Below are 17023 nucleotides of genomic sequence, written 5' to 3' on the forward strand. Positions count from 1 at the left end.
GCTTTTTATGCTCGCTTTTTAAATGCTTGACATATGGAAGAGAATTTATGTTTTTACAAACTACTCTCCTATTAAAACCCTCATGGATTGGTAATGGCACTTGGATCTCTCGCGTAGGAATAAAATTGGGTGTTCTTTACTTCAAACCATATCTCAGCAGAAAATCGACTGATTCTCATACGCTCATCTTGAAGAAACTTTGTGCACATGCACGAATTGACTTTTTTTCATTCAGAAAACATGGCCATGATTGCACAGATTTCTGCTGCAGTGCTCCTGAGATAGAAAGTGCTGAGGTCAGTAGCCCAAACCTCCAGCCTCACCGACCACTGGGACAATGGGTTCTAACTGGCCTTGTGTGCTGTTGTACTGAATGGTATTGTTGCAAAACTGCTTTTTGAGCTTAAACGCTCTGTTGCTCCTTTCACGCCACGTTCTCCGCTTTCTCAGCTGTGGAACAACTACTTTCACTTGGCCGTAGCCTTCCTCACCCAGGAGTCACTGCAGCTGGAGAACTTCTCGAGCGACAAAAGAGCCAAGATCTTCCACAAGTGAGTACTCGCGCGCTCTCTCGTAATCCACCGGGCCTCCGCATCGCACACCAACACAGCCCCGAGCTCCCTCCGCAGCTTGAGCAAGCTTTATATAATTCATCACGCTGGGGCTCTCACAGGCACACCCGACACGCCCCACGCGGCCCCAGAGGAGGCTGCTCTAGTTGTTTGCACTTCTGAAGATAGCGGAAGAGCCTCCGTAGTAGCACTAGGAGTTATCGAGAGCTCATCTCCAACTCAAATGCCAGGTGGCAAAGTTGGCAGTGACTTGAAATGTAGGGCGCAGGTGCTTTTGGTACCTTATCAAAGCGTCTCCCTCGTGCTTTTTTTAGTCCTTGATATTCCAGCAACAGATAATCGGGATACACGCAAGTTTTGCATCCGAAAAGTCGCTCCCCAAAATCTGACCCTGTTTTCAGTAAGTTTAGTGAGCGTTATTTTTTTTTATAACACCCCCCCCCCCCCTCCACACACTGCCTGTATCTACAAAAAGGCATTCATCTACATTAGTATTTCTCATCTGGTAATGCAGCCAGACGTGTAAATGCTTTCTGGGCAGAAGTGGACCATATTGGCTCTCATCTTCATTTGGAAGGGCTTTTGTCACAAAAGCATTCATCACACCGCCGCCCGAGACCGACAACGAGACTCTCTGCTGGCCGGTTAATACCGGACCTGATGAGCTTCCACACAAACAAGACGTTCCTCACCACCCCCACCCCCCCTTTCTTCACTAGTCAGCTTTCCTTGGAAAGAAACTACTGTTTTATCTGCATACACAAAAAAAGTGCCGCTTCCTGGCATAAGAACTGAACAGGGAAAATGTCTGCCGCTGCTATTTCGAGACTGTTTATTTGACAATCCCAAATGTGTCATGCGAGTACAACCAAGTAGCTCCCAGAGCAACCCGAGAGGATATTAAACAGCAAATGCCAATTCTCTCTCTTTCTACTTTTACCTACCCACTCACCTCTTTTGTTTATGTCTCCCTCTAACTGCTTTCCACCTTCTCTCTTGTCCCCCCCGCTACATCCAGTCTTCCTGTGTGCTAGTGCATGAACTGTCAGTCCTGCCTTCAATGCCAATTACTGTGCTGTGGGAGCAGAGAACACAGGGGTGGAATCAGACTTGTGCGCAGCTCGTTCACAGCATCAGCAGTGATGCCAGGAAGGCGTTACTTTATTAGTAACATTCAGTTACCAAGTAACTTGTAATCTAACTTAGTTACTTTTAAAATCAAGTAATCTTCAAAGTGACTAAGCTACTTTTTAAAGGAGTAATCAGTAGTCAGTAATCCGATTACTTTTTCAAAATAACTGTGGCAACACTGAGCATCACACTGCTGTTTGTGGAGTTCTCGTTAAGGTTCTAACATTTGGATCGGGACACAGACGGGCTCACATGCAGTGCATGTCCTGAATAGATGGATAGCCTGTGTGTGGCCATGTTGCTGAGTTTCCAGTCGGGCTATGTGTGATATGATCCAGTTGTTAGGATTCAGCAGACTAAACCTAACTAACTTATGTCCCAAAATCAAATCAACCCTAAAAATGAGTTCTTCATGGATATGCAACCACACATACACCTAAAGAGCTGGAGGAATGAACATGTGGCGATGTCATCATATGAGCAAATTAATGATGAAATTAATCTTGCGCTTCAGTGTCGTCTCTTACAGGCCACTGCTGGTCACTCACTTCTGTGGCTCTACCTGCCACGGCTGTCTATGTTTCTGATAGAAACCTCTTGTGTTACCGTCACCCCGTGCCTCCACAAAAATTTCCTCTCGACACCTCCCGCTCCCCTGACCCACTGGCGTTAGACAGCACGAGCCGCCGAGAACCCCCCACCAGATCCGCTCACTGCTCACCTCTGTTTCTTCCTCGTCAATCACTCTGGGGGATTTTCCTCCCTGTAGCTGACAGGGACGTGTTGTAGGTCCTAACAGGAGGCAGTCATAGCTGCCTCTCTCCCTGCCCGCACGAGTGTGCTGAGCTGCACCCTGCGCCTGCTTCGGCCTCGGGTGAGGACACGGTGCCTCCTGAGCAGGCCCGCATGCCGCATGTAGAGACGCAAAGCGGCATGCCTTTTACAGGTGGGCATCTTGCAAATACTCCTTTAGGATCAACTCGTGTAAAACCCCCCTCCCTTGATGGATAAATGCTGTTAAGTATTGTGACGCAGCCGGACTCAAAGAGGTGACACAGCGTCTTCGTTATGGATTGTGCTCTTCTCAATGCATTTGTGTGTCTTTTGTACAGTATTGTCAAAAACAATGCATCAGGTTTTTATTGTGGAAGAGGCTTTGGATATTCAGACCTCCAACTCTCAATCCTGCTCTGCTGCAAGGTCACGCCAAGGTGTCATGCCGTCCGCCTTCTGGTACGGAATGCAGATTTCCTCCATCTGTCACTCGGCGTGATCGTCTGATACAGTCATACAGGTTGTGATGGTTACCGGAGGCAACAACACAATCGCCTGTGGTGCCACTAGCTGACACAGGAGGACACCAAACCTGGATTAACTACTCCGAGGGCGTGTCAGATGTTGTACCTATTGTGCCACAAATACATTATGATAAGAATTTCACTTAAGGTAACAATGTATTTTTCCACATTGGGTGGCAAGCTTTTTTGGCAAGTAGTTTTCTAGAGCTGCACAAAATTCAAATCTAATCTGAAACCAGTTAGCGCACTTATGAAAACTTATAAAAAACATAATTACTTCCACATTATTGAGCCTTACAAGGGAATTGGTAATATTCTGCCAGGCTCCATTTGTGACATTTTAATCTCAAACATTTTATTAAACAGTGCATCAACTTGAAGTCTAACTTCTGTTGTGATGGCCGGCCGCTACATGTAACGGGCCAAATAAAGCATGCTATAACAAAGCAGTGGAATCACAGTATAAAAAGGGCTCTGTCGGGACTGCTATCTGCATTGTGTCCTTTAACGGCTCGATCTTAAAACAAATTCAGGCTCGATCTTACACACTTCACTTCATTGTCCATTGTCCAACTAAATCCATTACTTAAGTTTCATGTACACAGAATGGTTTTTCCTGTTAGTCCCTTCATCATTCACTGCCTGTCCTCTCCACTTCACTATTTGTCCTCTCCGTGACCTGGACGTGGGCCCGTGTGTGGCAGGCACAGAGGCAGGCTCCGAGCTGCTGTAGAGATTGGTTCATGACCTTGACGTAGCGGTGCTGATCAGCTCATCAGGTTTGCAAAAAGCCAGGCGACGAGTCGCCACAGGAGCGATCCTTTCTGTTTTCAAAGCGGGGGGGCTCCTGACAGTCTGAGCCGACCTTCAAAGAACTAGGAAAATAAAGACTGTCTGATCACAAACAGCAGACGATCGCTTCATAACTTACATTAGGGGGATTTGATTAGTTAAGGGTGCATTTGTATTCCAAAAAAATCAGTTGAAGATGTCTCGTCATATGAACTGCTCTTCCCCCGTTTACTTAGCTCAGCCACAGGAAATACCTGTTATTGGACTAAATGTCTTGATCTCGGTCTCTACTCATTCAAACATCAATCAGAGAGAAGAAGTGCTCTGAGGCGCTACCAAATCCATTTTCATGCCTCAGCAGCAGCGGGTGGCCGGAGGCATGATGTTTTCAGGTTGTCCGTCCCTTCGTCTTTAGTGTTTAGTTCACTTTGTGTTGATCTTTGGGCTCTAGTGTCAGCTAACACTATTGGTATTTCACTCACTTTACACATGCAGTAAGCCACTCTCTAAATAAGTAATTGTGTCTTCTGTGCCGTGATGTAAATGTGACCTGCCTAACATTTTATCCTGTTTTTGTTTCAGGTACCAGGACATGAGAAGACAAATTGGCTTTGAAATTAGGGACATGTGGTACAATCTAGGTAAGTTAACAATTGTTAAATTTGAATGAATTCAAGAACAGATGTTTATGATTATTTGCAAACTAAGTACTTTAGTTGTCTCAAAATTCAATTGAAAAAAGGAGAGCAGCTAAATATAGAGAGACCGTTTTAATTAGCTTTATGTTGTGTGATTAGATAGACTAAGCAGTCAACTCTCAGTGGATGGAAATTGTGGTGTTAGATTTGTGCACCTGTGCCTCCCTTACAGCCAGCTCATCGTAACGTGCAGCATCTGATCGCTTAATTAGAGCTTTACACCAGATTAAATTGGCCCATTCAGTTGTTTTTAATATCCTCCAGCTATTTTTGACGTGAGGCGTTGAAGTTATTTACCGCATAATTGTCATGGAATATGTTGATGAGAAACATATCAACGTGTTGTATTGTGAAGGCAAATTGACGGTATACTACACTGTACATTTATATGCAAATGTGTCCTTACCTCTTTTAGGGCCCCACAAGATAAAATTCATTCCAGAGATGGTGGGTCCTATCCTGGAGATGACGCTCGTTCCTGAGATCGAGTTGCGAAAGGCCACCATCCCCATCTTCTTTGACATGATGCAGTGCGAGTTCCACTTCACATGCAGCTTCCAGCGGGTGCGTCCTCTGAAACCTGACAAAACAACAGGACTGTGACAAAAGGACATAATAAAACATTTTGGAAGCGTAAACACTCAAAAAGAAAAAGTCATATAGCCATAAGCTTACTTGTCATATTGCAAAACATTTTGTTTTGCTCAGATAACCAACAGCCGCGATGCATGGAACTTAGTGTTATGTTCCCGTTACAGTGCAAAATTGAGCCTTTCTGCTTGAGGAAATCCGTTTGGCTGCAGCTCTAAGAGCATTTAAGAGTTAAGAGTTTTTAGCTTTGTGATGTTTACGTGGGCGCCCAAAGTATGGGATGTTTATTGTACTCGTGTCAAACTGAAAAATGGGACATTGGCCTCGGGTCTTTGCTGGCCCTTCTACTGTAGCCCTGCGTGAGCCTGCTTAACCATAATGCTGCTAATTAAGTCACTCAATAGTCGGGCTCACCCATCTCTATGTTTAGGCATATTTCCTTTCCTGGGTCTTTCGTATTTGGTGATCTAAAAGAAAGCAGCTTTTTTTAAATATTCTCCTACTCTGCTTGATCCTTTTCTGTTTTGTATTTGTGCATGGCCAACACAAGTCAGTGAAAATTGGTCTACATTGTCAAGTTTTTTTTTTAATATATATACTGCTGCTGCACACATGTCAGTGAAATATAGTGTACATATCACTGTCAGAGAATACAGGCACACAAAGTTAAGGGGATGTGTTTCTTGATGCAGCGTATTTCTCTTCTAACCAAATTTATACACATAATTATAAGTTAAGAGAATAATAATCAAAAGATGCCGGCTCACGATCAGCTGGGCAATTAAAGAAGAAGCACAGTTTGCCTCAATGCAGAGAGAGCGAGACGGAGACGGCGTTAATGAATTGAAAGATTAGCCACACTGATTATTTATGCCTGCTCTGTCTAATTGCAGTTTGAGAACGAGATCATCACCAAGCTCGATCACGAGGTGGAAGGAGGCCGCGGAGACGAGCAGTACAAAGTTCTCTTCCAAAAAATGTAAGTGCTGATTAATTGTGTGGGATTACGCCTCAGCCTCTCACTAGTTAGCTAATGCTAATTGCAACATGGCACTCCTCAAAATAATCTCAGTGTGCTGATGATCACGCGACAAAAAAAAAGAAGAAAAAAAACATTCCCTTGTAAGCTGCAAAACCTCTGACAATTTGAACCCATCAAAGAACATATTGTAAATGACTCACTTCTGTTTTTCTCTGCCCCGTGGCTTCCACCCCTACCACGTGTGCACGAAACACACACACAGTTTACTGGAGCACTGCAGGAAGCACAAGTACCTTGCCAAGACGGGCGAGAACTTTGTCACCCTGGTGGTTCGTCTGCTGGAGAGGCTGCTGGACTACAGGACCATCATGCACGATGAGAACAAGGAAAACCGAATGAGTTGCACTGTCAATGTGCTCGTAAGTTGCTTTCTTCTCAGTTCCTCAATACGCACAGTCTCTGTAAGTATATGGTGTGTGTGTGTGTGTGTTTAAATAGATGACTAGGCATTGTTCATAGGCTATTATCGTCATGGAAGTGACCACAATGACGTGCTACTAGCCACACTAAGGAAACATTAATTACCATGCGTCACAGAGGGTTAAGATGTTGTCGGAGAGCAGCTCACCTGAAACACCTCTCCTCTGTGAAGGGACGTTTCCTCTTGAAATGTCAATTTTGGGTCTTGGGCAACTACGAACGGGAAAAAACACTACAGGGCCCTTTCCACATTCACCTGAGTCATGTTCTCACAGTGCTTTGCCAGGTCACGTAAAATGTAAGATTCCGCTTTAAGCCAGCAGAGCGGTGGGACATGGATATCTGCCAACTTGTTTGTCTTTAGTGAATACTTTGTTTTGTCCTGCTGTAAGCGAGGACATTGTTATTCTTTGTCACATTGCCAGTGTTCTTTTAGAAAGATTGGAAAAGGTTCTACAGTCCAGTGATATCAAGAGTTGTTTAATGTACCGTATTTTCGCAACTATAAGGCGCACTTAAAATCCTTTTTTTCCTAAAAAAACGGCGCGTGCGCCTTGTAATCCGGAGCGCCGTATATATGGCTCAATTGGTTGATCCATACTGGTTAACGAGGATCCATTGGAGGGAAAGTCTGGTGCCAGCAGCCGCGGTAATTCCAGCTCCAACAGCGTATTGTAACGGACTGTGTTTTCATGTTCTGGAGCGGCATTGCACTTTACAGAGTTTTGGGATGGTCAGTGAAGGGCGCACAATGTGACGTCACTCATCTTAGTGCCACCTATGGGGACGCGGGAATTGTTGTTGTTTTGGAGAGCGATGGTGTGTTTTTGTTCGGCGTAGGCTACGGCCGACAGTAGCCTGTTTCTCGACAATAAAACCAGAAGATAAGCACATTGTCCAGAGTCGCTACAGTACATTAAAGCTCGTAGTTGGATGTCGGGATCGCGCTGACGGTCCGCCGCGAGGCGCCACCGTCTGTTCCAGCGCTGCCTCTCGGTGCAAGATGCACCAAAGCATTTGCCAAGAATGTTTTCATTAACCAATAACGAAAGAGATATTGTTAATATCCACATTAACGTTTGAACAACGTTACCATGGGAGTGAAGAGTTTTCAGAACGCTTAATAACGTTTGATTTAGCACAGCCCGATCTAGTGGATGCATAACGCAGCCCCAGTCAAACGTTTTACTGCAGTTACTTCTATGCGCCTTGTGATCCGGTGCGCTCTATATATGAAAATAGTTCTAAAATTGGCGATTTATTGAAGGTGCGCCTTGTAATTCAGTGCGCCGTATAGTCGCGAAAATACGGTAAGCATAAATAAGCCAGCATCATTGTAACTAGCAGTCTATGAACCCTTTTCAGCTCCATTTTAATGGTCTCTTTCCTTCCTGTAGAACTTTTACAAGGAGATCGACAGAGAAGAGATGTACATCAGGTAAGTTATATCCAGCCTTTTTCCTGTTTAACATGTTTAAATTTAGAGGCATTTAATCATTTTGAAGCATTCAACACCACTAAAGCACTTTACATACAGGACAATGGGACACTGAGTGCTGTGACATTCACATTTGGACTTGCCAAGGCTTATTTCTGTACCTTTTGGCCCTTTTTCCCCAGACATTTTTCCTCAGAGATTCAGAATAAAATATAGCTTTGGTTCAAATACATTTGCATATCCGCAATCTCACCTGTCCCATCTTCCTGTCAAGCTTCATTTGATGCAAATCAGGCTGTCAACACGCGTCATTGCAGCGGATTCAACTCTCTGTCTGTTGTTTTAAGTGTGCAAGGCCAGCCAGACATGACCCTTAAATCGTTGCTCTTTCCTGTCAGGTACTTGTACAAGCTGTGCGACCTCCACAAAGAGTGTGACAACTACACAGAGGCTGCGTACACTCTGCTGCTACACGCCAAACTGCTCAAGGTACACAGACAAAATATCAACAGCAAATAATTGCAGAAGCAAGCTTCAAACAGAACCCAAATACACTCCTAAACTAACACAGCTTTAACCTCAGGGAGTAAACAAGTGTGTATTTGAATTTTCATGTGTACAGGATAAAAAAAAAGATAAGGCCACAGGGTGCAATATCTTGAATTAGAATCATCACCAAGCATCCCTGCTTTAAGATCTCACCTTTTTGTTTATGCTGCTGCATCTGCTCTAGACCTAGATTTTTATATCGGCCAAAAATATATCACATCTTCACACAGTGTTCCCTAACCGAAGGAGCTGCAGTGTCTTTTCCCAGTTGTTTGGTATACCCTGAAATTGGAGATGTTCATCTCTGCCTTTTAGTAAAAATGGTTGCCCCCAACAACTCAGGTGTATTTGCATAAATAGCTGTCTGCATCAGGGTTTGTACGCGTCCCAACAGGGGGGAGCAGGCTGTGACTGAATCACATTTTCCTCGCTGAGCAAGCAGGAGTTGTTTTTGTTATTATCATTTTAATTCTGCTCATCTCCCAGCAGCTGTGGCATTCCTGATCGCACCTTCAGAGAGGGACTCGCTATTATATTGTGGAAATTGGTTAATTTTGTTCCACCAGAGTCTGGATGAATCCTTTCTTCTACAATAAACTGTCCTGTGTCATCTTCGCCCTCCCACTGTGTAAACGAGCTGGAATGAGTATGGCTGATGGATGATTCTGCATCCACCCGTGGCTATATAGTAAAACCGGTTTCTGTGGTAATAATTATAATAAATAAAAATAATAACCTCCTGTGGAGTAATAACATCTGATGAATTTATGGCGCCTTCATGTTTTGTCAGAGATGCATCAGCACTTTAGTTTTGTCGATGCAGGGTCACCATCCAGCCATGAATAAACTAAGATCCTTTCTACCCTGTAAATGCCGCAGTTCAGCTGTAAAGGAATCAATAACCTGATCCAAAGCCTTCCAGCATCCCTTTTCATGCCACAGCAACAATGTGCAGAGCAATTACTTTTTTCATCCCCTCTCCAGCACGGGCAATGCAAATGCCTTGGCTTCGCCATTCAAATTTGGCCCCGCTTACAAAATTTTTGTCCTTTTTTCACTGAGATCTTAACTCCTCAGGTTGCTCACAGCACCAATTAAAACGGGCTGGTAATGAATCGAGTCCTGGCAGCACACACAGGATTATGGTTCCTCGACACGGAGGCCAATCAGCCCATCTGCCTGTTAGCCAAGCTGTTTTAGCTTGTTAGAAAGCTCATTATGCTCCATAGTGATGCATGATGGGGTACACGGTCAGCACAAAAGCATAACCCCCCCATGGTTCTTATTCTTCTTGGATCACTGTTCCCTGTCTGCCATTATTTACAAAAACTAGCAAAAAAGTATGTGTAATGAATAATATAACGCTGCAGCATGACTCTGTACTGTACCTGATGTGTATTGCTAACAAGGGCATAACTGGCTTCCGTAGGGCTCACCTACTGGTGGAACAGTATCAAGTGGTGCACTTTTGCTCTCTCTCTCTGAGCGTCGAACACACATGCCCATGTCTCAAATGTCCCTATTGCACTAGTGCAGGGCTATTGTCAGAGTGCAGGGCCACTTTAAAAAGAATTACAAATCAATCTCTCCCATTTGCATCGGCTATAACTCAGTGATTGATTTTGTGTCACCCCTTCCCCTTTGGCTCTGAATTGTATTGCCCAGTGTTAACCCCAGCGCTAACTTGTCCTTTGTAGTGGTCAGACGAGCAATGCGCAGCCCACCTGACCCAGAGAGACGGCTACCAGGCCTCCACTCAAGGACAGCTCAAGGACCAGCTCTACCAGCAGATTATCAATTACTTTGACAAGGGCAAGGTGAGACACACACACACACACACACATAAAAGAGTGGTCATAACCATGATAAATCGCAGACTGTGGGCGTGCTATTTTTAGATGCTGTCATCGCTGTTAAATACCTCTTCTGGCGTAGGAAGGCAGTTTTGGAATGGAGGTTTCATATTCCTTTTCGACAGAACAGGGGTTGCAAATGATCACCCTTGTTTTTGCTGATGCTGTCACGCACAAAGGCGCATATCAGACTACACAAGCATCAATGTGGCTGTTTTGATGTTGTCCCCTACTCTGCCTTTTAACGAAACCTTTTTTCCTCCTCTCACCGCCCGCAGTGTGATTAAGAAGTGCAGGCCGTTCACATGTGCCTCGGATTGACATCATTGTTCTGCTCGTGTACCCTGCTGCACTTCTGCTCTCTTCATATATCTGGTTTCAGAGAGACAAACTGCTCTCGCAGCCTGTAAGCTAAGCCCGGAATGGGTCTCCAGGACTGCAGCCAGAGCATCTGAAAAGATGATGTTCCAAGGCCCCGCTTGTGTCACCGGTGCTGGGGTGCAGCCCCAGCTGAATGTCATTCGTCAGTACACTGCCAGGGAGATAACCGATCGGAAAAACATTCATTTAACACAAACAAACATGGATCAGGAAGCGTTACAGTGACTGTGAGAATAATTGAACACTGCAGAGATAGGAGTGTCGAGGGGTGGAGGATGGGGTGTTTGGTCCCAGATGGTGTCGCCACCACCACTCCTGCTGATGGCAGGCGGATCGGCGCGGCGGACTGGACTTGGCCTGCCTCCAGCCTGGCCCCACCGATCCGCTCCACCTAATCCGGTCCGGAAGCCAGTTAGAAGCCCTTCAACATGTTTGAGTGGCTCCCAGCTGTCTGCGACACCACTCGAATACCTCCCAAGAGTCCCGAAGGGAAATGACGATTTTGCTTCCCTAAAGAGGAGGCCGTTTGGGTTTTAGTTTTTCAGCTGAAAGAAAAAGACAGTGAGCGATATTGACTTAATGGAATTACTTCCTGTTTATTTGTGCTCAAAAAGGCTAATTTTGAATCCCATTGGCTGGAAAGGATAATTGGTTTTATTCTGCTGGCTGAAAAATGACAACTATCTCAGCTCGATATTTGATAATGAATTCATTTACTGTCTCTGTTTGTGTGTGTGTTTGCTCCAAAGATGTGGGAGGAGGCAATCATTTTGGGAAAGGAGCTGGCTGAACAATACGAGAATGAAATGTTTGATTTTGAGCAGCTAAGCGCCTCCTTGGTAAGATTTATTGTTTTTTTTGTTGAACAGAATTGCCATTGCTTACATTTCAGATACATTTAGAGCACACAGGACTGTGATGTCTTTATTTAAGCTGATTCTATTTAACCAAGACGGCCTAGTTAAGGTTAAAAATATTTTCATAATTTTAATAAATTGAGTTACGTGTTTATAGTGCTGTATGATTGTAGTTTTAAACACTGTATAAAAATATTACTGTCTATAGAGCATTTCATAATGATTTATATGGTCAACTATCAAACTGCTTTATGATGGCCGATCACTCGCTGACATTATTTAAATTAAATAAAGCGTGACAGTGTGTTATGTGATGAAATGTCAGCGTTTCCATGGCAGTGAATCGTTCCATTGTGTCTCCCGACAGCGGAAGCAAGCCCAGTTCTACGAGAACATAGTGACGGTCATCCGGCCCAAACCAGACTACTTCGCCGTTGGCTACTACGGCATGGGCTTCCCCTCCTTCCTACGTGTGAGTACACGCTTCCCCTCGGCTCAGTCAGGATGGAAGATTAATCTGTTTACTGTCAATATGTATTTCACCTTTTAACCTGTCCCCTTTATAAGTAGCTCACATCTACTAGTCTTGTTTGTTGGTCAGTTGGTCAATCCTAACCCCAACCCCCCCCCCCCTCCACTAGAGCAGGGCGTAGCTGTAGCAGTTGAGGTAAGACCCCCCCCCCCCCCTCTGGCCGTGCCTTGTTTGTCCAATCAGAAGGCCGATCACGCAGCGAGCGGGGGCCTTTAATTCCCGTCACCTGAATCCCCTTTTCTCCGCGCCGTGAGCGTGTCCCGCATCCCAAGGTCTCCCATCACTGCCTGAGCCGCAAAGCCTGCTGCCCACTGCAAAGTGAACGGAAGTGAAATGGTCACATTGTAAATTGCTTTAGGGGGGCTGAAGCTGCATCATGGGTTCTAATGCCAAATCATTGAGACCTACGTCAGCTTGAGCTTTACTTTGGAAGTTCTTGTGGTAGGTCTGGTGGGTGGAATCCACCCTGACCTCTCAAACGGCCACCATTGCTTGGCCATTAATCATTATAAATATCAACATTGAAACCCTAAAGTCTATTCAGAACCTCAGAGTATAAACCTGAACAGATTTTTCCTCCTTAATTATTCTGGCTGGCCTTGTGCCAAATTAGTATAGGTGTTAATTTCCTCCCACTGGGTTTTTCAGTGTCTAAAATGCTACTCGCTGAATATCGGACCGCCCTGCCCTCTATTGCTAAAGGGTCTCCTGCTCCGTCCACGTATCCATTTTGATTACAGTACATTTCAATGGGTTTTTATCAACATGGTCTGTAAGATCTTGAAGGCAGTGGTGATCCAGCTGTGATGCAGCTGTGTTGGCGTGGCTGAGAACGCCGTATATGCCTTAACGTTTGTTTGTTTTTTGCAAAAGAAACCTACAAAGTGGCTCAAAATGTTCTCACGAAAAAAGATAACGTTAAAGTCAAGTCTCGAGAACCCCAATTATATGTCCTTTTCATTCTGTCATTTTCACTTTCGCTGCACTCCAATCTCTCAACCCCAGAAACATCATTAGAGACAGCGTGAGGTATTTTATTTTGAACTGCGAGTTTATGTCTTTATTTATTTTGTGGTGTTCATTACGCCGCAGTGGAATCAAGGTAGTGTGGAAGCGAGTCTCAAATGCAGAGGATGGATAATATTCCACATTACCTGTTATGACAGAAAGTGAATCATTGCTCCATTATGGCTCCTGCATTGTGCTGCTGTGACGGCATGCAAACCTTTTAATATATTTTTCATAGTTATGTTGAAAGATTTCTGTACGAGTACCTACGGAGGTGTTGACCTGTGGGTTACTTATCGAGATGAATATAGTTCCTCATATTGGTGTTTGCGTTCCAGCATCGCGGTGTCCTCGGGGAAAAGTCAATTATGTGAGAAAATCAATACTCTGATAAAGGCATTTTGTATCCACCCCGCTTGAGAATTGATTATATGCAAGAGTGCTTGATTCAGTGGCTTATGATTTATTAGTTGTTAATGTGGTTAGGCACAAGGGTACTTGCTAATTATAAAATGCTCTATAATAGATTATGTCATTTGTTTAGACCTGCAGATGCAATTAAGCCACTGGTAAAGACACTTTGTCTCCCTTCTTATGATCTAGTTCTGTGTTAAACCCCAGCTGTATGTTACAATTAGATATAGAAATAATACTTTGTGTTACTAAAAAATCATTTTAAAGACATGCACATTATCTTAAGTCATCATCTCAACCTTGAAAGTAGAGCACCTTTTTGTAAAGCTTTGAAGCTTCCATTGTATTTGTGTTATAAAAAGCCTGTGTTTGGGGGAGCTTTTTAGACACACTACGGCTATTCTCCTTCCCCTTTCCATCAACCCTAAACTTGACTTAATCCCTGTATTTACGCTGTGTTCAGACAGACCCCAGAGCACACCCGACATTCCTGCCTTATGCATTTTCAGCGGCACTCTGCTGGGTTTATTCTTTTCAAATGACTTCTTTTCATCTTGGAAGAAAAACCAGATGGCCTTCTTATCGGCTTTTATGTCTATTTAACAGTTTGATTCTGCAGAGTGTCCAGGCATTTTGAAGTTTCTCTTTGAATGATGTGGTTGTTTTTTCCCTGTGGTCGTTCTCCACATATGTCACAAATGGTTCAGTCCTGCCTCAGGTACATCAGGGAAGCCTGAAAGTGTACAGGGTTTAATTTCAGTTGCAACTTGATTGTGCTACTACTGCTTTTGTTACTTCATGAAATTGTTTTTCTACCCAGCAGCCAAGAAATGAAGAACCATTTGAGCACTAAATAATTTCTCAATGACAGTGGGTTTTCTTTGCCAGAAGTACCCGGTGTTGGTTTGAGGGTAATGAACGTGACATTATGTTACTGTATCCAGGACTAAAAGGCTCAACAACATGGTGCAAAGCCTTCTGTCCTCTTACGGATTAGCACACGATATTCAGTGATTTGAAAAAATTGGATGTCCTTGAACAAATTTGAGTGATTAAGAGAAACTATTGAAATGAAATCCTGTGGTTAATCACCACTAAAACGTTGCAGCGGTTCATTGTCAGATTCCCCTGCAGCCAAAAGGAATGACTTTGAAAATAAGTGGGCTTTTTTTCCACTTACTGTCAAAGCAAATTTGAAGCTACGGGCACATTTCACGTCTGCGATTCCATTTAGTAAAAATAAATAGTGTACCATGCACGAGTACAGGGCTCGTAATACGCAGTTATGGTTCATAGAGGAAGAAAGAAAGGAGTTTAAAGGAAGAAGGAATTGGTAAGATCCATCTGTTAAGATGTGTACAGGGCCAAGATCTTACCACGCGGATTTGACATGCAGCGCTCACTTTGGTTTGAAGGAAAGTTCTCCAGTAGCTGTAGTTCGAAGCCAAAGAGACCCCAGCTACATTTTAGTAGTCATTTGCAGTCTGTCCGTATGCTAGACAAGATTCAAGACCCCCCCAACCCTTCTAAAAGAAACTTTCTGTCACCCTGATTTCCAAGTATTTCATGTTATAATGTGTTTGAACCCAGCCACAGCATCAGGTCAGGTAGTTTTACAGTTTAAAGCCGCTTTCATCCATTGTTCCCGAATGCCATTGAATTAATATTTCTCGATTGAATATTTTAAAAAATGGTTTGCTGACATGTTGCCTCATTTATAAAATAGGGTCAATGTTCCTTATTGTATGTGTTGTATGTTTATTGGTTATTTGTGTTTACCTTTCATGTACCGTATTTTTTGCGCCACCGTCTGTTCCAGCGCTGCCTCTCGGTGCAAGATGCACGAAAGCATTTGCCAAGAATGTTTTCATTAATCAAGAACGAAAGTTGGAGGTTCAGAGATATTGTTAATATCCACATTAACGTTTGAACAACGTTACCATGGGAGTGAAGAGTTTTCAGAACGCTTAATAACGTTTGATTTAGCACAGCCCGATCTAGTGGATGCATAACGCAACCCCAGTTTTACTGCAGTATCTTCTATTCTATGCGCCCTATATAGGAAAATAGTTCTAAAACAGGCGATTCATTGAAGGTGCGCCTTATAATCCAGTGCGCTTTATAGTCACGAAAATACGGTAATTACACATCGTTTCTACATATTAAGAAATGTTTGGAAATACACTCACCGGCCACTTTATTAGGTACCCCATGCTAGTAACGGGTTGGACCCCCTTTTGCCTTCAGAACTACCTCAATTCTTCGTGGCATAGATTCAACAAGGTGCTGGAAGCATTCCTCAGGGAGTTTGGTCCATATTGACATGATGGCATCACACAGTTGCCGCAGATTTGTCGGCTGCACATCCATGATGCGAATCTCCCGTTCCACCACATCCCAAAGATGCTCTATTGGATTGAGATCTGGTGATTGTGGAGGCCATTTGAGTACAGCGAACTCATTGTCATGTTCAAGAAACCAGTCTGAGATGATTCCAGCTTTATGACATGGCGCTTTATCCTGCTGAAAGTAGCCATCAGAAGTTGGGTACATTGTGGTCATAAAGGGATGGACATGGTCAGCAACAATACTCAGGTAGGCTGTGGCGTTGCAACGATGCTCAATTGGTACCAAGGGGCCCAAAGAGTGCCAAGAAAATATTCCCCACACCATGACACCACCAGCCTGAACCGTTGATACAAGGCAGGATGGATCCATGCTTTCATGTTGTAGACGCCAAATTCTGACCCTACCATCCGAATGTCGCAGCAGAAATCGAGACTCATCAGACCAGGCAACGTTTTTCCAATCTTCTATTGTCCAATTTCGATGAGCTTGTGCAAATTGTAGCCTCAGTTTCCTGTTCTTAGCTGAAAGGAGTGGCACCCGGTGTGGTCTTCTGCTGCTGTAGCCCATCTGCCTCAAAGTTCGACGTACTGTGCGTTCAGAGATGCTCTTATGCCCACCTTGGTTGTAACGGGTGGTTATTTGAGTCACTGTTGCCCTTCTATCAGCTCGAACCAGTCTGGCCATTCTCCTCTGACCTCTGGCATCAACAAGGCATTTCCGCTCACAGAACTGCCGCTCACTGGATGTTTTTTCTTTTTCGGACCATTCTCTGTAAACCCTAGAGATGGTTGTGCGTAAAAATCCCAGTAGATTAGCAGTTTCTGAAATACTCAGACCAGCCCTTCTGGCACCAACAATCATGCCACGTTCAAAGTCACTCAAATCACCTTTCTTCCCCATACTGATGCTCGGTTTGAACTGCAGGAGATTGTCTTGACAATGTCTACATGCCTAAATGCACTGAGTTGCCGCCATGTGATTGGCTGCTTAGAAATTAAGTGTTAACGAGCAGTTGGACAGGTGTACCTAATAAAGTGGCCGGTGAGTGTATATTACTGTCAAACTAAAATGTGTCTCTGCCTTCATGTACTGTCCAAT

At 44.0% G+C, this 17023-nt stretch overlaps 1 protein-coding gene across 4 annotated transcripts in view; it reads left to right on the forward strand.

Moving 5' to 3' along the window:
- Positions 1 to 17023, forward strand: part of dock1 (dedicator of cytokinesis 1) — a 132205-nt gene that overhangs the window by 98068 nt on the left and 17114 nt on the right. For all 4 annotated transcript variants that reach the window (XM_037464485.2, XM_037464486.2, XM_037464487.2 and 1 more), the window contains 10 exons: positions 451 to 551; positions 4376 to 4434; positions 4907 to 5055; positions 5976 to 6061; positions 6327 to 6483; positions 7942 to 7982; positions 8381 to 8471; positions 10229 to 10348; positions 11515 to 11604; positions 11990 to 12094. In XM_037464485.2, coding sequence (XP_037320382.2) covers positions 451 to 551; positions 4376 to 4434; positions 4907 to 5055; positions 5976 to 6061; positions 6327 to 6483; positions 7942 to 7982; positions 8381 to 8471; positions 10229 to 10348; positions 11515 to 11604; positions 11990 to 12094 — 999 coding nt within the window. The remainder of the gene's footprint in view (positions 1 to 450; positions 552 to 4375; positions 4435 to 4906; positions 5056 to 5975; positions 6062 to 6326; positions 6484 to 7941; positions 7983 to 8380; positions 8472 to 10228; positions 10349 to 11514; positions 11605 to 11989; positions 12095 to 17023) is intronic.

The sequence above is a fragment of the Pungitius pungitius genome, chromosome 21 (genome assembly GCF_949316345.1).
Source record: "Pungitius pungitius chromosome 21, fPunPun2.1, whole genome shotgun sequence".
Classification (NCBI taxonomy): domain Eukaryota; kingdom Metazoa; phylum Chordata; class Actinopteri; order Perciformes; family Gasterosteidae; genus Pungitius; species Pungitius pungitius.